This window comes from Urocitellus parryii, chromosome 8, assembly GCF_045843805.1.
Source record: "Urocitellus parryii isolate mUroPar1 chromosome 8, mUroPar1.hap1, whole genome shotgun sequence".
NCBI classification, from domain to species: domain Eukaryota; kingdom Metazoa; phylum Chordata; class Mammalia; order Rodentia; family Sciuridae; genus Urocitellus; species Urocitellus parryii.
The window spans coordinates 27,750,815-27,773,192 of NC_135538.1; the positions used below are offsets into that span (position 1 = coordinate 27,750,815).

The following is a 22,378-nucleotide window of genomic DNA, read 5'->3' on the forward strand; positions in this document are numbered from 1 at the left end:
TGGGATATAAAACAAAGTGTTGAGAGCATCTGACACACAAAGCTAAATGAAGATTTTTGTTGTTATTAAAGTATATTGTTGTTATTTTTGACTTTTCACATCAGCTTAGAGCAGGAGTTGGAAAACTATAACTAGTGGACCAGGGCCAAAGTTGACCCTATGCTTGATTTGTAAATAAAGTTTTATTGGAACATAGCCACAACCAATCATTGATAATGGCTGCTTTGTGTGCTGCTTGGGCTAAGTTTAGTACTTGTGACAGTTACTTGGTAGCCTAGAAAATCTAAAATATTTACTATATGGTCCCTAAATAGAGGAAATTTAGAGGATAAAGTCAAATTCTTTAGCTGTCAAGATCTTTAGCAATTGCTTCCAAACTCTTTTTTCTATCTATAACTAATAGATGCCCAACAGCTCTTGGCTTTTGCTGCCCCTTCTGTTTACTTTATGAGTGGTTCCTTTAGTATTCAAAGTGCCTTCCCTCTTGCATGAATATGGGCAGCAGGTGGGCCAGGACTAGAGTAGGGTATATGAGACACTCACTTAGCTACCCTAAAACTTGGTTATCAAGATAAATAATCTGTTAATGCAGTATTTTAAAAATTTAAAAATAATGCAAAAAAATCCATGATGAACAAAATGTAAAATTTTCTTTTTTTTTCCAGAACCTTAATAATTTTATTTTTAAAAAATTTAAAACTTTATAGTTTTAAATAGTACTGCCCTTGCTGGTACTATCCTCACTAGAGCTGCAATTAGGCTCAGAATGATTCCATTTTGCTTGTGAATTCTTCCTATCTAAGAACTTAAAGCTCCTGTTTATTTGTGAACTCCCATTTATCTGTCAAGATGTGGCCCCATTACTTCCCTTATGAACTGAAACCTCCCTGAAACCCCCAAGTGAGTCAGATGCTCCTTTTTGTGCACTCCACCAGCAGTTTGTACCCACTTCTAATCCAGCACTTGGCAAATTTTACTAAAAGTAATGTTAAATAACTGCCATACCTGCTAGATTTTGGAGACTCCTCATGAGCAAAACCACTGAGCTTTGAGTACACTATATTCATCACAATAAATGAGGCACTCATTAATTATTGGTTAAAATAATATAGCTAATCAAATTTACTTTCACAACCTGCATTGTCACTGAGTACAGTATAGAGAACTACTAGCTAAAGACTAACATCTTCAGCTCATAGCCCCCTGCCTCCTCACAACTCCAGTGTGATGCCAGAGTCAAAACCTTATGACTTGTCATCTCTAACACTGCAGGCACCTCCATCAGCTCAGACAGAACCCAGTCCTAGCAGAACAGAAGAGAAGAAAATTATGCTGATGACACTTTCTTATCTGTCACACAACAAAGTGGCAAGTAATAGGTCTCAAGAACAAAGTTAAGGACAGAACATGGGATAATAAGGCCTGGGGTTGTAGCTTGTGGTTGGACACTTGCCTAGCACAAGTGAGGCACTGGGTTCGATCCTCAGCACCACATAAAAACAAATAAATAAAATAAAGGTCTTGTGTCCATCTACAACTAAAAAAATTGTTTTAAATGGGAAATTAAGGAAACATAGTCAACTCAATCAATAAATACCTCACTTATCTTACTATGTTTAAAGTATTTGGACATAGTAAAGGAACTAGCAGGCTGGGAGATCATGCTTGAAAATGAAAGAACTACAGATATTAAGTTCAAAAGGGGTGTATGATGGAAGATTCAGCTTGATGCCCAGAAGAAAAGACTTAAGTAGGGCTTTGAGGGCTGGCTAAAATGTCAGTAAGCAGAAATCAGAGATGAAATAGTGACCCCAGATGCCTCCGGACATAAATAGCACCCTAGGGATTAGGGTTAGTGAAAGCAAGATAATACCAGGGTTTTGTCAACTATCAGTCATGTTGGCATTAACAAAAGTGGAACACTGGAAGGTGGACATGAATGTATAATTTTATACACACCAAGTTTGAAGTCACAGCAAGATAGCCAAGGGGAAATATCTAGTATGAATATGGTTTGGACATTAACTTCAGGTTTTGAATAAAGTTCACAACCAGAAAGATATTTAAGGAGACAGATGAAAAACAATAACTGGATTTGTTAATCCAATCTCAAATCAATTTGCTAATCTATTCAACAAACATTTATTAAGCATCTACTATGTACAAGGCACAAGGAAAGGAGCAGTTACAGTATTAGATAAGACTGACCCTCACAGATATTATATTTAAGCAGAAGACACTTATAAATAAAAATATGCATAATTTCAAGTTGCAATTTTAAAAACCTATTAAGAAAAATAAGGAAATCAGAAAATAATAACAAGGGCAGGGTCACTTCTCAATAAAATAATCAGGAATGACCTCTCTAAGCAGACATTTCAGTGTGAAAAAAGACTGGACTCTGCAAATATGAGAGGAAAGGCTTCAGATAGAACTAGAAAAGACTTTAAGTAGGGAACAAGTCTTCCATATCAGAGGAACAGCAAAGGTAAAGAGTTAGGAGTGATAACATCCTAAAGGATGGGGGTTAACAGTGTGTGTGTCACCAGGTGACGTGGTACACAACTGTAATCCCAGTGACTTGAGAGGCTAAGGCAGAAGAATGGCAACTTCAAGAACAGCCTCAGCGAGTTGACAAGACCCTGCCTAATAAAATAAAAGGAGCTTGGGCTACAGCTCAGTGGTAAAGCAACCCTGGGTTCCAACCCTAATACCAAAAAAAAAAAAAAGTCTGTATGTAATCTCTCTGAAGAGATCCATCCTTTAACTGCTTTCCTCATCTATTCTTATTCACCTCTAATCCATTACCAGACTGCATTTTAAAAATTATAAAAAAATAACAATATTAAGACAAGTATGATGGCATATGCCTGTAATCCCAGCTTCTGACTAAGTCTTCAGATCTAACTTCCAAATTAAGGAAATAGGAAGGATAGAGGAAGAAGTTAAATACCACCACGAGGAAACAATTAGAAATCCAGAATATAAAACAGGACCAATAATTTGGTTGCTTGAGCAAGTAAATACTATGGGAAAGGTACTTAGATTAAGAGCCATAACAGCTAATTGTAAAATATGGACCTTATTTGGATACTGATTCAAATAAATCAACTGTAAAAAAGAAAATATATTTTTGTGATAATCAGGGATATAAGAATTACAAATTTAAGCCCAGCTTGGGCAATTTAGCAAGACCCTGTCTCAAAATAAAATAAAAAAGGGCTGGGCTCAGTGGTAGGGTGTTTGTCTAGCCTGTGTGAGACCCTGAGTTTGATCCCCAGTACTGCAAAAAAAAAAAAAAAAAAAAAAGGAAGGAAAAAAATGTATAAATATCACTCCCCTGTAAAAAGCCTTCCAATGGTTTCAGACTATGTGACTTCCAAAACTTATCTTCACTCAACATTATGAGATTCATGTTGATTCATATTACCCAAAGGTCAAAATCATGCAAAACTATGCATGACTTAGGAATGCATACATAGGTAGTAAAGCTAAAAAGAAAACATAAATAGAAAATTGAGGTTAGTGGTTACTCCTGGGAAGAAGGAAGGAAAAAAGGAGAGAGAGGAGGGATAGGATTAGAGATGGGTAATCAGGGACTTCCATGGGGCAGGTAATGTTTTATTTCTTAAGCTAGATGGTGAATATGCAAGTGTTCAATATACCATTTTTTTACATTTTACATATATTTTGAATGTATTAAATATTTCATAGCTTTTTTTTTTTAATCTGCAATGACTTCTCACTGATCTTAGCACAATGACCACTGACTGTCGAAGGCCCACAGTCCATCCTTCCCCCTTCCTTTGCCTCTCACCCTACTCCTCTGGCCCCTCCATTTGAATAGTTCATTTCTCCTTTTACTCCCTCAGAGTGGACATGGCAAATGATCAAATTAAATATAAAAAGGAAGAAAAATATGCAGCATTGGATTTTATGCTTTAAAAGCAGGGTCCTCTAAATGCCTACCTTATGTAATTACTCTTGGCAGTGGTGAAAAAAAAATGAGAAAAATGGAAAAAGAAAAAATTTTAAAACACTGAACAATGTTTTGTGCTGCTTTATGAAATCTGAACTTCAGCAAAACTAGTTTGAGAGGACACATTTTATTACTGAAACTAATTCCCAAAGAACTCATTTTTAATCTACTGTAAAATAATGCCCTTTTAAAGTTGGTCTATTTAATTAAAAACCATCAAATACAAACTATGCCCATAAATTTTTACTTATCTGTATCAATGCAAAGGATAGGGACACTGACTTTTAATTACTAAGCAATTAGAAAGGCTACAAATTTCTTTTAATGTAAAACTTAAATCTAAAAATAATTTTTCATTATGGAAATTTTAAAGCATGAACAAAATTACAGAGAATAGTATAATAAATCCCCAGGTACCTATTACACACTTTCTGTGACTATCAACATTTTTTGCCCATCTTGTTTTATCTGTCCCATTATTGACAGATTGACTCACTGCTAAAGTATTTAAATATCAGACCACTTTACTCATAAGTACTTCAGCAGACAAGGATTTTTTTTTTACATTAGTTATTAAGTTTTATGCATTTTCACCCCTAGCAAGATTAACAAGTCTCCAATATCAACTGACACTCAATTTATATTCTTATATTCCTGATTATCACAAAAATATATTTTCTTTTTTTACAGTTGATTTATTTGAACCAGTATCCAAATAAGGTCCATATTTTACAATTAGCTGTTATGGCTCTTAATCTAAATACCTTTCCCATAGTATTTACTTGCTCAAGCAACCAAGTTATTGGTCCTGTCTTATATTCTGGATTTGCTAATTGTTTCCTAGTAGTGGTATTTAACTTCTTCCTCTACCCTTCCTATTTCCTTAATTTGGAAGTTAGATCTGGAGACTTAATCAGATTCAGTTCAATGTTTTTGTAGCTTCCTATTATATTAGGAAGCATATAATTTCTGATTGACCCACTTTTAGTGATCCTAGATTGTTCAGAGACTGTTTCAATCTTAAATTAATGACTTTAACATCCATGGATGACCCTCGCCTACAGTCATTATTTCATTAGGGGCTACTAAATGATGATTTTCTAATTCTGTTATTCCTTCTGCATATATTAGCTAGGATTCTGTTATAAAAAAATTTAATCAATTTTTTGTTATTCTACAAAATTCACACAGAAAAGGCAAGGTAAATGCCTTGTTCCTTTATCTTTATTTATCAGTTTTCGGAATAAGGACTTGTTTATCATATTAATCTTTAATGATCAGTTATTTGCTAATATTTATAATTTCATGTATGAATGAAAATACATATATAACAGGGTGTGTATATACCCTATACTCCAATTCATTGCTATAATCCTTTGTTATATTCAAATTGTCCCATCTTTGACTGAAAACCACTTCCAGTTGTTTCTTCTGAACCTTGGACATGCAGCCAATGGCCCCTTGTAACGTTCTTGCTTTCTGACACAAAACATCCAATTTTAAGATAGTTTCTACTTACCCTATATTCCCATGTCTCTTATTTCTTATATTAAAAATTTTGGTTTCTGATGACATAATTACCGTTAAGCTTTATCCTGTGATATACATATAAGAATTTCAAATAATAGCATTGATTTTTCTGAATGCAGTTTAAAATTTTTACTGTTTATCAAAATCCCATTGGGGTGAACAATACTGGTTTCTTAAAGTCACTTGAAATCATTATTTTTAATACCTGATCATGGCACCTTTTGGCAGATAACAATATTAATTTGTTTCTGTTTGTTTTCAATTTTTAGCATTGCCTTTTTCTTTCTGATTCAAATTGTGATTCCTAATTATATAAAATATTTCAATGATCCTACCTCAAAAATATGGAGAAATCTTATATTCATCTTTGTCCTCACTCCCCTTTCTTCCCCACTCCCTTTAAAAGCCTTATTAGTTTTTTCAGTTTTTTCATCTTTCTATTGTTTCTTTTTGAAATATATACATATAAAATGTAATACATGTTTATAATAATGTAAAAAATTAAAATACGTATGCTTATATTGCTGTCTTACAAAAAATTCCTCATATATTTAAAAAGTTCTGCAAATAAATCCATTTCATATGAGCTTGCAGCAAAACTAAAAATAACTTCTAGTTTCATGATTTAAAATTATGAAATAAGATTGCATAATTCTCCTACATATGTTTCTTAATAGATTCTAAAATAAGAGAGATGGGGTTCCAATTCCCATCTATGGTTCACTCACTAACTTGCTTTGGAGACAAGTATATTGTTGACACCTACACTGAGTAAATGAGAGCAATGACAGATACAGTAGCAGTAATCATGCATGAAAATTTTTCTTTACTTGAATACATTACAGTTTCCATCTATTTAAAATTATCACTTTCTCTAAAATTTTTTAGAAAGCCTTGAGATTAGATAAATGGACTGTGAATGATTTTTGGAGGTAAAGTAAATCACTCCCCTTATTAAAGATTTTTAAAATCTACATTTTGATTACTATAATCTTCAAAATACTAGACAATACACATATGACCACTATGAAATTAAGGCAGTGGCTTCCAAACACTGTACAAGGAAATCATCTAGGAATCTTTAAATAATACTGATGGCTTGCTCCAATCCTCAGATGTTGTGAACTGACATGAAGACTTTTAAAAGCTCCCCAGATGATGCTAACTAAAGTATGGCAAAGTCTGAGAACCACTGAATTAAAACAAGAATTTGCACATCTTTCTCATTTTAAATGCTAAAATTTCAAATGTCTGAAGGATTTGTCTAGTCCTATATAACAGCTGATGCTTAAAAAAAGTGGATTAAGTGGAACATGGGTAATGTTTATCCAGCCATGTGTGGCCTGCTTTATACCAACAGGGTGTGCCCAAAATCTATATAATCATTTTTCTCTTAAATTTTCACAGCATAAACTCCAATCCTGCCAGCCTGGCACAAGATAGAGGTCCATCATGAAATGACCTTTATCCCTCTTCCTTACCTCATCTTCCATCTTTCTACTACACACTTTAAGCTCCAATTAGACCAAAGAACTTGAGGTTGCCTGAATGTGTCACACTCTTTCACAGATCTTAACTTATGCAGATGCCTATTTCCATCACATATCATTTTTCATTTAGGCCATGCTTTTAAAACATAAGGATTAAAAAGTAACAATCAATATTGTTATAGACTGGATCAAGGTATTCCCTCAAAGCACAGTTAATATAGGAATGTTCAGAGGTGAAATGGTTAGATTATGAGAGTTGTAACCTGATCCGTCCATTAGTATGAATGAGCCAAATGGGTGACAGATAGGTAAGGCATGGCTGGAAGAGGTAGGTCACTGGGGATGTGCCCTGGAATGGTTCATCTTCCCTGAAGCCCCTTCCCTACCCTTTCTGCCTCTTGGAAGACAGAAGCAGAGCTTCTTCCACCATGCCCTTTTGCCATGATGTTCTGCCTCACCTTCGGCCCAGAGCAATGGAGTCAGCTAATAATAGACTGAACCTCTGAAACTGTGAACCAAAATAAACCTTTCCTTCTCTAAATTGTTCTTGTCAAGTATTTTGGTTATAGTAACAAAAAGCTGACCAATACAGATATTACATCCTACTGGCAGTAAAATCTAAAATGAGAGAATTGATTCAACTTATACCTAACTAGAAACTATTTTCCTCCACAATCACAAGTTTTACTATTTCAAACTATAAAGAAATCTTACTACAGTAACCTACTCTAAAACAAATGGCTGAATGTTTCTAAATATGAGAAAGGAATTACATTGAGTCTAATTCCTTCCTCTAACCATTCCAATTTTTTTTTTTTTAAGGAAAAGAAGGGGAGGGGAGGGAAAGGGAGAGGAGGGAGGGGAGGAAGAAAAAAATTCCTTCTAGACAGCAAATCTATTATGCAGCTTTAAATTTAAATATATACCTAAATGGATCACATGAGTGTTAAATGTATGAATGGTTGTCATTCTACATTAATATTCTTACAGGTACCCATCATTACAGCCTTCTCGGCACCTATCATTAATAAAGGGTGAATAACTGACTCATTTTTTTTAAGTTAACAAGATTTTAACCACATGGCACACCATTACTAAAAAATGTATAATCAAATATATTTTCTCCACAATAGGTTACTAAAAATTTCATGTTTAGTTCAAAGTAAATTTTTATAAGCTATGCTCAAAAACTTTAATGAATTATACCTTATAAAAATTCAGCAAATTAATAATCCTTGGTATTTTGACAAAATTTAACTATTTAAAAAAATTTTAATAAGTAATCTGAAAATGAAAAGCTGAAATAAACATTACATTGACTCTGCATCTTCTTTTTTTTTTTTTTGGTACTAGGGATTGAACCTAGGGCATACCACCACTGAGCCCCATGTCCTTTTTATTTTTTAATTTGAGACAGAGTCTTGATTAAGTCACCCAGGCTGTCCTCAAACTTGGAATCCTCCTGCCTCAGTCTCCCAAGTAGCTGGGCCTATGCCACCATGCCTGGCTTGATTCTACATCATCTTTAAGGTCAACATAACTCACTATCAACAATATTGTGCCATAAATCATGAATCAGAAAAACAAAATTCTGGGTTTACACTCATTTTTTTTTCTCCTTCTTACTGAACTTTAATTTTTTTTTTATTTTTCCATTTCTAGTATATGTTCAGAAGTAATCTAAACAAAGGCATTTTGAGAGTTCAAAAGTAATAATGGCTTCAGCAAACACCAGTTAAACAATATAGAGAAGAATCTGATTGCTGCTTCAATGCCAACTTTAGAAGCTGTATACATATATAATGTTTTTCTTTCTTTTCAAATCACCAAGACCTTCATTCTTCAAGGCCTAAAATATCTGTTAGATCTCTCCGTTTTGATTCATCTAAACATCTGAAAATCGATTATAGGGCATTTGTCACAAGTAATCAAGTATTAAAATAAGTAAACAGAGACTTTCTAACACATTTTATATTTTTCTAATGCCATTATAACAGCAAATGGTAATAGTTCATATTTATTCAGTGCTGGCTCTGGTCCAAGCACTCACAATGACCCTGATACAAATTACTATTATGCTACGTTTACAAATGAAGAAACTAGGGTTTAGAAAAAAATAAGTAACTTGCCCAAAGTCACAGAACTGGTAAATTACAGAGCTAGGCTCATACCGAAGACTGACAGCAACCGTGATGTTCACCCTTCCATAGGAGAAGACGGCCCATTGTTTGCTACTCTATTTTATAACATAGCTTCCCTGAACATACCAGTGAAAAACATTGAAACTGTGTACACTCATTCACTTACTAATTTATCAACAATATTTATAAACTCCTCAAAGCATTCATTTGACCTAAAATACTTTTTTAAGTGCTTCTTAGCACCTGGTATATACAATGTACAGAATGTGTTCCCCAAAAATTTGTTGTTGAAATCCTAACCATCAATGTGATGTCAGCAGGAAGTAGGGCCTTCAATTCAATCAGGTCACAAGGATTAAGTTCTCAAGAATGGGATTACTGGCCTTATAAAAGGGACTCTCAAGAGCTTGCATACCCTCTTTCTACCATGTGAATATACAATGTGAAGACAATGGTCTGAAATTTGGAAGTGGGCTCTCACCAAAAACTGGTCATGATAGCATCCTAATCTTGGTGCTATAGCATCCTGAACTAAGACAAAAATCAGTATCAAGAAGTGGAGTTGATGCTGTAACAAATACTAAAAGGTTATCTTAGTTTATTATTACTAACCAAGCAAATTAATACAATAAAATAATGATAATAATAATAAAATCTAATCGTTCAAGCTACTTTTGTTGGGCTATTTATTACAAGGCATCCTAAATGACACAGATATTCATAAAAATTGCATTTAAAAAGAAAATGAGTAGGGAAAATCTAGAATAATCAGTTGTAAAAAAAAAGATACAAAACAAAATGTTTTCAATTTAAAAAGTCAGTTTCATAATTATAGAATGATGTAAATCTGGTTTAACAGTTGTTCAAATAACAAAGATTTTCACAAGATTTTACTAGTGAATTCAAAGTAACCCACCACTATGACACAGCTGAGAAAGATATACAGCCTTTTCAGGGAATATTAGAACCAGAGGCACAAGATTATGGTGGCAAAGTCTTATATAGCACAGCACTGATCATCACATTTCTGGAATAAATTAAGCAGGCTACATTAAAAGAGACATAGAAAAACAGGAGAGTACCAAAGGAGGGTTTCCAGGAGTGTGAAAGATGTAGAGACCATGTAATAGGAGGACAGTCTAAAGAAATGACAAATGCACAGTTTGGAAAAGACTAAAAAAGGGCATGATGGCTATTTTCAAGGGTTCTCCTAGAAAAGAGGGAGTGGACTTAGTCTCACTATTTCAGAAAAAGGCATGGGAAGCAATGCAATGCTGGGTGCTATTGGAGCTTTATTCAGGCATAGAAAAAGCACTTTTCCAACCATTAGGGTAACCTAAAAGTCAAATAAGTTACCTCCTAAATATAGTGAAATTCATTTTCACTGAGATGAGTAAAGAACAAATGACCATCCATCAGGGAAATTCTAGAACATATTTCCCAGGAAATATATACACACCACTGATTGTATAAAAAATGTTTTTAACTGGTATATACATTTTATTCACTATATATACTTTTAGCATACATTTAAAACATACTATAATGCTTTATATTTACTGTGTGTAAATGCACATGCTAAATTAGTTAACAATCCTATAACTTCACAAATATTACTATTTTAGAATAAATGAAGTAATAATTTGAAGTTGATTTAAAGAAAAAAATCAAATAAACATGACCCATTTTATGTAACTAGATGCATTATTTTATGATCCATCTTTTTTATTTAGAGAAGCAATAAAAGTCAACAAAAAAATTAAACAAAAAAAACTCTTGAGGGAAAAACATTTTAAAATGAAAGAAAATAAAAACATTATTTATAATACAAGTGGTATAAGAAGATGGTAAAACTCATGAAGGCACAAAATATGTCTGAATTTTGGAAATGTTGTACTATGAGAATTCTTTCGCTGCATACCCTGAAACAAAATTCTTCCTTTAACAGTTGTCTTAATACTCTGTGATTCTCTAAAAACATGGTAATTTACAACTATATTTATTCAAACAACCTTCATGATATAACAAACTAAAACTTTTCACTATTTTCAGTACTAATCTTAGAAATATTAGTTTTCTATACAATATTTCAAACTGAAATCAATCTCTCAATGGACTCAAAACTTACACTCTGTTTTCTAAAACAGAATAGGCAATTCATAAATGTAAAAATGAAATGCACATTGTATTTAAAATGCATAATTAAGAAAACCCATTGGTGTAGTGTTTTTCTTATATACTAATAATTAAGGCCCTACTACTGGTACTGTTGGTTTTCTATTTTAACACAGAAGAAGTGAAAGTATTTCCTATATTTATAAATTTACAAAAATACTGGCAATAAAAAAGAAAAAATTATCTAAAATCCATGAGTGAAAATTGTTTATCTATTATTTTTTTACTCCCCACCCTTAAGTTGGGCACCAACTGTGTGCCCTAAGTTGCTTAAGGGGATTTCACTACTATATAAAAATCAATAAAATAAAAATGGAGTAGTTGAAAATACAAAACATTGTACAGAGGAGAGATATTGAATAGCACCTGTCTTCCTTCACTTTTTTTGGTCCCCTAATAACTAGTCTACTTTTTAAAATTTCATACTTCACCACTCTTAGAATTAATAATTCCAATTTTCACTTTATTGTTATTGGAAAACCAAATCTAATAAATGTTTTCATTATTCCCATGACACAATGAAAAATTTTTAAATGTTAAATTTTCAATAGCCACAACTATAAAAATCATATTTGTAAGCCTCATATAACCAATTTTTTCTCACAAATACTAATAAAAATTGATATATGTCCTCCCATAACCAATCTTTTCTCTAATAGTCTTACATCCAACAAGAATTTATTGATGGCCTACTATGGAACAGGCACTGCAGTTGATACAAATTTGAAAGTAAATTTGCAAGTTATCACCTGAAGGATCTGTGCTACCTAAATTTTTAAACATTAAAAAAGAATGTCTTTACCATTCTGTTCCTTAAAAATATATATGTATTTTAGTATGACTAAAGCCCCAACTATTGCCTACGCTACACATGCATACACAGAAAATCTAGACACACAAACCAGATAGGATTTACATTTAAATTTTCTTTAGTACAGGCTGTCTCATATTCAGTATTTGGTGCTGTCTCAAATATATTCTGAAAATCCTCAGGAATCTTAATGAAGCCTAAAGATAATCTTGTGATGATTTTGTGAAAAGTCCGCCTACCCCGGTCTTAAGGCACCGCATGGAAAGCATATTCTTCATGGCATAAAGTATGGGGCTCTCTGGGGGAAATGACGCTACCCACAGTATACTACTGGAGGCATTTTTACGGCCTAATGAGAAGCCTGACCTTTTCTTCTCTTTCCAGATCCTTAGGCCAACTTTATATTTGAATAATCAGATAATAAGTGACATCTAACATGTATAAGAAACGTTAAACTTGTCCCCTGAAAGCATTTCAAAGTCTAAGAAAGAAAAACAATCAGCATAAAGAGATTCTCTTCCTACCTCTTGAGTGTGTTCTTTATAGACTTGTAGTGGCCCTGCGGCTTTGGCAGTGTCCCAGAGCTGCAGCGAGCCATCACCACTACAGGTGACAAGGACATGTTCATTGTTCTCACTCCAAGTCACGTCAAACAAGCCATCGTTCCAGTCAAAGCTATACCAGGATGAACAAAATCAAACAAAAATTTACACAGGAAGCTGAACAAAAATAGTAATTTAAAAATTATGAGTATTTTTCCTTAATTTATCTTTGTGTGCGTGTATGTGTGTGATGGTAGTGCTGGGCCTGGTGCATATTTAGGAAAGCATTCTACCAGTAAGCTACATCACCAGCACCAGTTTATCACATATTTTAACATACATTGTCTCTTATGATCTTCACAATATGGGAGAAGATAAGTTAAGCAGGTACTTGACAGAGGAAACAAGTTCAGAAAGGCTAGAAGAATACCCCAGGTCATATACGTAGAAACGTAGAAACGGAAAAGCTGGATTAAAATTAGGTCTCCTGACTACTAATATGGAACTATTTACACAGGAGTATTCTACCATACATGGGTTCTAATTTTTGCGACTCATAGGATGGCCCAGCAAGCATATCAAAGTATGAATGTAGAGTAATAATTTTAACTTTTCCCATAAATCTTTCACCTAAGTCAGGCATGGTAGCTCATGCCTATAATCCCAGTAAGGCTAAGGCAGGAGGACTGCAAATTCAAGGCCAGCCTCAGCAACTTAGCAAGGTACTAACCTTAAGCAATTTAGTGAGAACCTGGTTTTATATATATATATATATATATAGAGAGAGAGAGAGAGAGAGAGAAGAGAGGGAGGAGGGAGGGAGGGGGAGGGAAGGGAGGGAGGGCGAGCGCAAGCAAGCTGGGGATGTAACTCAGGAGTAAAGCATCCCTGGTTTCAATCCCCAGTACAAAAACAAACAAACAAACAAACAAAAATTCCCCTAAGCAGAAAACAGTTAAACAGTTATTTTCTGAGAGAATTTCCCTTTTTTCCCTCCCCCCTTTGACTAACCCTAATGGAAGTATTAGTGAGCCCAAAAGTCCAAGAGGCAAGACAGGCATGGAAGGAAAAGAAGAAAAACACAGGATAATCCACAAGATGAGTAATTAGCTCCTGCATTAGGAAAGTTACACTATATTAAGACAGGAAAGACAAGCAATGACATACCTTATACTAATTATTTCACTTTTTAAGTTTAAATTTTATAATTTATAAATGGATACTGAAGAATAAGTTTTAGAAGTAATGTGGCATAGTTATAACTTAATGGCAAAAACAATTTCTATACTATGCAAATGCTAAAGTTCCTTTTGTAATGCAAATTAAAACATCTCTCCTTGGTCAAAAAGATTCAAATTCTAATTCTATTAAGACTTTAATAAAACAGAGAATACACGTTTAATAATTAAAGCCATCTTACCTTCTAAAAATTCTAAGACCAGATTCACTGTGATCCAATATCAGTAGGGTTCCACAGCCTAAAGATAAAAATGTCAAGGTCACACTGCCAGGTAAACATCTAGGAAGTATCAAATACTGGGTACCTGATTTTACTACCACAGATTTCTTCCTGAAGTTATTAGGACCATGTATACGAAAAGATTAGAATTGTGCTATTAGTTTTTCATATTGTGCTTCAATCATTAAATATTCAAATTACCATCTCACCTGTGATTAAAATCCAGACGCAGCACTAATAAAGAGGAGATTTGAATGCCTACTCTGATAAGGCAAGGTGCTGGCACACAAAACTTCCAAGCTGGGGTTATCATCCCTATTGACAGATGAGAAACCTCAGGCTTACAGATCCCTCATGACTATGATCCTTGTACTAAATCACCCTGCCTTGCCAATAAAAAATACATCCAACATGGGATTCTAAGACAAAATATGAATGTGGAAACATCAAATATTTGGTGAAAAAGTTATAATATTAATAATATCAGTTGTTTACCAGCAATGAATTATTTTACTAAAGAACTAATGTATTTTTTTCTTTTGGGCACTGGTGATTGAATCCAGGGGTGTTCTGTTACTAAGCTACATCCCAAGCCCTTTTTCATTATTATTTTAAAATTTTGAGACAGGATCTGCTTAGTTGCCCAAGTTGGCCTCCAACTTACAATCCTTCTGCCTCAGCCTCTCCAGTAACTGGGATTTCAGTCATAGGCCACTGTGTAAAGCAAGAACATATTTTAAAAAGCTATATATGGGCTGGGGTTGTGGCTCAGCGGTAGAGCACTCACCTTGCCTGTGCGAGACCCTGGGTTCGATCCTCAGCACCACATAAAAATATATGAATAAAATAAGGGCATTGTGTCCAACTACAACTAAAAAATAAATGTTTAATTTAAAAAGTTATATTTATCTTTACAGAAATCAAGGCAGAAAGAAAGCTCTTCATTAAACATGGTTGATTAAAAAAAAATACCAAGTCCTTTAAAAGAAGTTTTTGGAAAAGATTTAAAGCAATATTTCAGACTTTTTAACCTCGAACCTAACTGGTGGGCAAGGACTGTAAACATGACATGCCAGACTAAGAGCTAATGATAAAAATATATATAAGGAAGGGCTGGGGATGTGGGTCTGTGGTAGAGTGCTTGCCTACTATGCACAAGACCCTGGGTTCAATCCCCAGCACTATATATATATATATATATATATTTGTGTGTGCGGTCCTGGGGAGGTGTGTGTGTGTGTCAGGCAGCACTGGAAACAGTGCGGTCCTGGGGGAGGTGTGTGTGTGGGGGGGGGGGGGCAGCACTGGAGACAGTGCGGTCCTGGGGGAGGGGTGTGTGTGTGTGAGCACTGGAGACAGTGCGGTCCTGGGGAACTTGGGCTTGGCTACTATGCCACTTCCACACTGGAACTGGCAAAGGGGACCACCGCCAGACCAGCTCCCCACGCTTTGCAAGCGAGGAGAGCGGAGCCGGCCGGCTGCTCTGCTTCCCCCTGGCGTTGGCTGGTGGCAGCTTCTACCCTCGGAGGCACTTTCCCAGGAGCGGGAGAAGCCAGTGCTCCACTGGCGCCCGCCCTTCCCCGGGCTCACCCGCGATGCCGTAGTGCTGCGCGGCGGCGCAGGCCAGGCGGCCCGGCAGGTACGGGGAGAACTCCGCGGCGTAGCCGTGACGGCCCGGCACCCGCAGCGTCCGCGCCGCGCTCATCCCTCCCGCCTTGCCGACCCCGCCGCGGAAGCAGTCCCCAGTCGGAGGTGCACGGAGGCAACTCCCTGACAGAAGTTACCCGTCCAGGAAGAGCAGGCGGAAGTGACAAAGCTGGAGCCCCGGATCCTGGATTCCGATTGGTCTGCAACAGAAAGGGCGTTGACTCCGGCGAAGACCATTTTTGTTTTGGGTAAAACAAAACTGATCTGCTCCAGCTGAGAGGATCTACAAGTAACTAGGGAGTGATCTAGAGTTAAATAGTATGATTTCAGACAATTATTGTTGCATCTCAGCCTCCACTGAGAAGCTGTTGTTTTTTTTTTAATTAAGTCTTTGAACTTTAGACTGGCATCAGAAATTTTTCTGATGATTACAGAATGAGACAAGCTACAGCACTCTGAAACCATTTAGCGAGTTCAAAAGGCAATCTCAAGGGAAGTTGAGTCAATATTTAAGTCAAGCGCCAGGTAAAGCAAAGGGAAAAAGACGTTATCGTGAGCAACTATTTTTATACGTAGAGATGTATAGATATCTCTATAAAGATATCCTTGGGCTATTCAAGAAAACTAGGGTTTATTAATTCATTCTTTCAACATTTGCAGAGCATATAGTATGTAGAGGATGACCATATAATTTATCTGCCAAATCAAACACTTTTGAGAGTGACAGAGAATGTAGTTAATAATTCAGCTAGGACAATAGGCACAAACCAAGTCGTATTGAAACAAGAGCAAAGATAAGGCAATTAGTATAGATAGATGATCTTTCTTGTCCAGAAGATGGAAGCTGATTCTAAAGGAATGGAATGTTAATACTTTCAGGACACATTCCCTCCCCCCAACGTGGCCAAAAAGTCACCACCTATCTGGGGCGGGGAGGGGATTGTTCCTCCCAATAAGAGGCTGTTAATGAATGCCTCCTGGGCGGCTCCATTCCCTCCTTTGCTCCACCTTTTGGGTCACTTATGCAGGATGGGGCGGGGAGGGGGGGGGCGCATGAAAACAAAGAAATTCTAAAATGCATAAAAGGGCAGAACACTCCCCACTTGCTCGGATAACCAGCTCTGGGACCCCCTTCTCTGTGGAGAAGTCTGTATTTGTTCTATCTTTAAATAAAACTTGCTTTCTAGGCTTGCCTCAGGTGTTCAATCTTAACATCTAGGGAAATGGAACTAGGCATTGATTGACCTTCATCACCCGCGGTTTCAATATTATCACCTTAACTAAAAGTGGTAAGATATGAGCTGGGCAGGGGAGCCTGTAATCCCGGCCACTTGGGAGGCTGAGGCAAAAGGATGGCAAGTTTCAGGTCAGTTTCAGCAATTTAGGGAGACACTGTCTCAAAAAAAAAAAAATTGAAAAGGGATGAGGATGTGGCTTACAGCAAAGGACCTTAATCCCCAGCATGCATCCCTCTCAGAAAAAGTGCTCCATGACCACAAGAACTTACAGTTAATACTATAGAAAACTAAAATACCATAGGTGCTATGAGAAATGTATATGGCATTTCTAAAAAGAGAAGAGCCTAGGAGAAGCTTTGGGAAGAAAATGAGCTCCAGTTCAACATGTGGAGGAATGATTTCTTATAGGTTCTTAGATATACCAGTCCAGAGATCAAGCAACAGTTCTTACTTGAACATAGATAACATGTAAGCAATGATTGCCCTTACTCAGGAAGAGAGTGGTATCGAAGAGGAAGAAGGACAAAGGACTGTGGGAGAAATACCAGTATGCAAGATGAGGCAGAAGAAGAGAAGCTAGAAAGTGGAGAGAGATCCACAAGATAAGTCCAATCAATTCATTTATTAATCAGCTTAAGAATACAGTTCAAGTGTATTCTTAAGGATTTGCACACTACCTATTGATAAATGCTCAGATGGACAGGTTAGTGGGTAGTTTGTTCATGAGGCAAATGAATTAACAGAGTTCTTAGGAGTATGTAAAACATACTCTTAAGGTGCCTAGTATGCCTATGATACTGCCTGGTACATAGTAGATGTATTAAAAAAAATAGCAACCATTACTGTGATAGCAGGCAAGAATTTGCTAGCACATTTGCTAGAAAAAACTCATAAGCGGCCTGAGGTAATTGGTCTTGCCCCCAGAAAACCCCACAAAATCATGCAAATCAAGAGGCTCAAATCTTTATGCTTACTTTTAAGAACAACCATAAAACAACCTGGGCCATCAAGGGTATGCATGTCTGGAAAGCCATCAAATATCTGAAAGGTGTTACTTTTTAGAAGCAGTGTGTAGCATTGCAGTGTTGCAATGGTGGAATTTGTAGGTGTGCTCAGGTCAAACAGTAGGGCAGGGCATAAGATTGGTGACCCTAAAGAGTGCTGAATTCTGCTACACGTGTTTTAGTAAGCTTTTTCACTGCTATGACTAAAAGACCTCACCAAAGCAATTATAGAGGAGGAAAAGTTTATTTAGGGGCTCAAGGACAGAGGTCTCCTTCCATGGATAGTCAGCTCCACTCCTGGGGCTTGAGGTGAGGAAGAACATCATAGCAGAAGAGTGTGGCAGAGGGAAACAGCTCACATGATGTTCAGAAAACAAAACTCCAGTTGCCAGATACAAAATATATACTCCAAAGGCACATCCCAATGACCCACCTCCTCCAGCCACACCCTGCCCAGCTTCAGTCACCATTCAGTTAATCCTATCAAAGGATTGATTCATTGATTGGATTAAGGCTCTCAGAATCTGGTCATTTTTCCTCTACATTTTCTTGCATTCTCACACATGAGATTTTGAAGGACATCTAATATGTAAACCATAACAGCATGCTTAAAATGCAGAGAGTAGTAACACTGAACTTAACAGTTTAGATGTAGATTCTCTGGTCATTGAACATATTCAGGTGAACAAAGCACCTAAAATGTGCCATAGCCCTTAACAGAGCTCATGATTGGATTGACCTATACATGAGTTCCCCTGCCACATTGAGATGACCCTCATTTACAAGGAATAAATTGTTCCTCAACAGAAAGGATGGTGCACAGAAGGAAAAATATCCCAGAAGGAACTGAAGAAACAAAAACTTAAAGCACAGGAATGAATTCAGAAAAAAAAAAAAAGAATGCAAATTTAAAATTTTTTGAAAAGTAGGAAAAGAAATGGAGCCTTTCTTTATTTTCTCCAAGAAAATTAAACATTCATCTTCCCAGGCCATTCTGTGTGTGTGTGTGTGTGTGTGTGTGTGTGTGTGTGTGTGTATGTGGTGTTGAAGTTGTTTTGTTTTTTGTTTTGTTATGTTTTTTGTTTGTTTGTTTGGCTTTTGCTTGCTTAACAAACAAAAAACAAAGTGCTGGTTGAAACCCACCGCCAAGCTATTTGAAAATGGAATGCCCTTGTGTATGGGGCTTTCTGGCACTTACAAGAACCACGTTGGAATCTGACACTAGAATATAAAGTCCACCAAGGCAGAATCAGAGTTTTGTTTACTCTCCTGCCTAAAACAGTGCCTGTCAAAGGGTGAAAGTCTCTAATCTTCAGATAGCTCCCTGTGTGAGGCTGAATGGGCCTGTGAATGTGCATGCAGTTCTATGCCATGCTTGGACACAGGCAGAGTCAAAGCTTCTTTGAGAAGATGGGTTCCCACATATTTAAGGGCCCCATAAAACCATTTCTGCCAGCAAGCAGGGCTACATTGCTGTCACTTCCCCATGCTTAGAACTGTCCCCTCTCAGCCTCTTCTTTGCTGCCATCACAAGGGTATCTCCTGCCTCACTCCCCAAGGACACATCGAAACCCTGTTTAGTGGGTTTAGGTTTTTCACTAAAGGTTTTGAGCAGCTTCTGTGTCTGTTCTTCAAGTCCCCAGAGGCCAGGGAATCACAAAGGGTCTAGCTATCTAATTGGAATGGAGAAAGGGGGAAAAACTACAACAAAATACAAATTGACATGTAAATAAAGTGTCCTGCCATGCTGTTAATAAACAATAATAAATGACATCAATAAATCATTAATTCATAACAACTGACAGTAATAATATAGACATGAAGAGGCAGATGGACTGGTATATAGGCCACCTCACCCACCCAAACCTCAGGAGCTCCAAATTCTTACCCTCCCCTGTGAACCTGAGATGGGACATGTGTCTCACCAACCAAGAAATTCCTCATATTTCAGATTCCCTACCTCAGAATCTTATTGGGTGACTTTTATAATACACATTCTTAGGGCACACCATAGGCCTATTCATTCAAAATCCCAAGGGGTGGGATTGGAATTCTGCATGTTAACAAGCTCCATTGGGTGATTCTCATGGTGGCCAAAGCAGAGACATAAAAACAGATGGGGGAGAAGTACTCAGCCCTGGCAGGGACTTGGGCAATGGAAGCAGACACTGTTGGTGTAGGGACAAGATGCTCCAGGCAAAGGAAATAGGGTTTTTGTTTGTTTGTTTGTTTGTTTTGTTGTTGTTTATAGGACCTAAATTTGTCTTGGGGGGAACTAAATCCAGGTTCTCACACACGCTAAGTAAGCACTTTTTCACTGAGCTACATCTCTGGCCCCAAGATAGGATTCTCACTTAATAAGTTCAAAGAGGGGTATCATGTGTGCAAATGTTTTTTTCTACCGTAATTGAAGGCCTAAGAATTTCATGGCACTCGCTGGGCACAATGGTGCATGCCTGTAATCCCAGCTTCTTGAGAGGCTGAGGTAGGAGGATCCCAAGTCCAGTGCCAGCCTGGGCAACTTAATGAAACCCTGTCTCAAAATGATAAGGGCTAGGGGTGTAGCTAAGCAGTGGAGTGCTTGCCTAGCATGGTTGAGGTCCTGGGTTCAGTCCATAGTACAAAAAAAAAAAAAAAAAAAAAAAGAACAAGAAGAGAAAGAGACATGGCAACCAAATTACTCATGGCAGCAGCATGGTTACGAGTACAGGCTTCAGAGCCAGGAGGCTCATGTTCAATTCTTGCCATCAACTTTGTAAATTAAGACCAAGAATTGCTTCTTAGCTATTAGCCTATAAATATACAGAATATAATATTTCATCTATCCTAGGAGTTTATATTCAAAGGAAACGTTTTGTTTGTCTAGGACCTATGCACTGGATGTCACTTCACTTCCATCCCCTATGTGCTCTTTTCAGAGGTGATTCAAAGTGGCTATGGGTTTATGGGCCTATGAATCAGTGTCAACATGAAAACTGTGTTTATTCAGTTTTGCAGACACTGGCAAGATAAATTTCAATTTTGTAATTATATTGTCCTTACTAGATAAAGGTACAGTGGAAGTAGTCACATTCTTTGAAAAAAAACAAAGAGCCAAATAGCTAACCCACCATGAGTACCTGCCCTGCCCAAACTGTCCTTCTAGGAGGAGCCAATACACAAGAAAGGCTTGGGGAGAATGCACTTCCCCATGGTATGGCCATTGGGTTTAATGTTTCAATCACAATGAAATCTTCAACATTAATTGGAATTAAATACTGATAAGCCTAAAAGGTGTTCATACTTCCACTGCTGGTAGGACTGTAAATTTGTGCAACCACTCTGGGAAGCAGTGCAGAGATTCCTCAGAAAACCTGGAATGGAACCACCATTTGACCTAGTTATTCCACTCCTCGGCATGTACCCAAAGGACTTAAAATCAGCATATACTATAGTGATGCAACCACATCAATGTTTATAGCAGCTCAATTCACATTAGCTAAGCTATGGAACCAAACTAGGTACCCTTCAGTAGATGAATGGATAAAGAAAATGTGGTACATATATGCAATGGAATAGTACTCAGCCATAAAGAATGAAATTATGATATTTGCAGTAAATGGATGGACTGGATACTATCATGCTAAATAAGCCAATCCCAAAACCCAAAGGCCAGATATTCTTTCTGCTATGTGGATGCTAACCAACAATAGAATTGGGGGAAGGTTCGTGGAATTGGACAAGGCAGAGTTGGGGGGAAGGATGTGGGCATGGGAATAGGAAAGATAGTACAATGAATCAGATGTAACTTTCCTATGTTAATATGTGAATACATGAGCAGTGTAATTCCACATCATGTACAATACAACCACAAGAATGGGATTTTAATTAGAATAAGTTATACTCCATGTATGTATAATGTCAAAATACATTCTACTGGCATGTATATCTAAAAACAACAAGTTAAAAAAAGAATTTCCTAGAAACTTGTAGCAATTATTTTAAGACACTGATTTAGTTTTGTTTTTGAAAGAAAAAGGACTTATGTAAAGAAAAATAAATCAAGATTTGATTATTCACCAAATACATGTCAGTGTATTAAATACTGTAGGAGAAAGATGAAAAAATATTTATATTTCAGTTTGAGATGGTAACATATAAGAGAAAAGCCTGAAATTTCTGACTGTGCCATAAATTAAGGAAGTGCACAAAAGAATGACAAAGACTGTCAATATATACAGGTACCTGCTGGAGGGGGGTCTCCTTGGGGGGAATACAGACAACCAATTATTGATAATTACAGATTGCAGCCTATTTTAAAAAATAAAATTCTATAAGATTCTACTGAGATGAATAAATAATGGGAAAGAAAAACAGCTTTTC

The 22,378-nt window shown here is 36.5% G+C and overlaps 1 protein-coding gene across 1 annotated transcript in view; it reads right to left on the reverse strand.

Moving 5' to 3' along the window:
* Pex7 (peroxisomal biogenesis factor 7) overlaps positions 1-15,919 on the reverse strand; it is a 64,359-nt gene extending 48,440 nt beyond the window's left edge. Inside the window, exons 1-3 of the mRNA XM_026391868.2 lie at positions 15,718-15,919; positions 14,089-14,146; positions 12,651-12,801 (exon numbers count right to left, since the gene is read on the reverse strand). Of these exons, the coding sequence (XP_026247653.1) occupies positions 12,651-12,801; positions 14,089-14,146; positions 15,718-15,832 (324 nt within the window). The 5' untranslated portion in view covers positions 15,833-15,919. The remainder of the gene's footprint in view (positions 1-12,650; positions 12,802-14,088; positions 14,147-15,717) is intronic.
* Between the last annotated feature and the right edge of the window lie 6,459 nt (positions 15,920-22,378).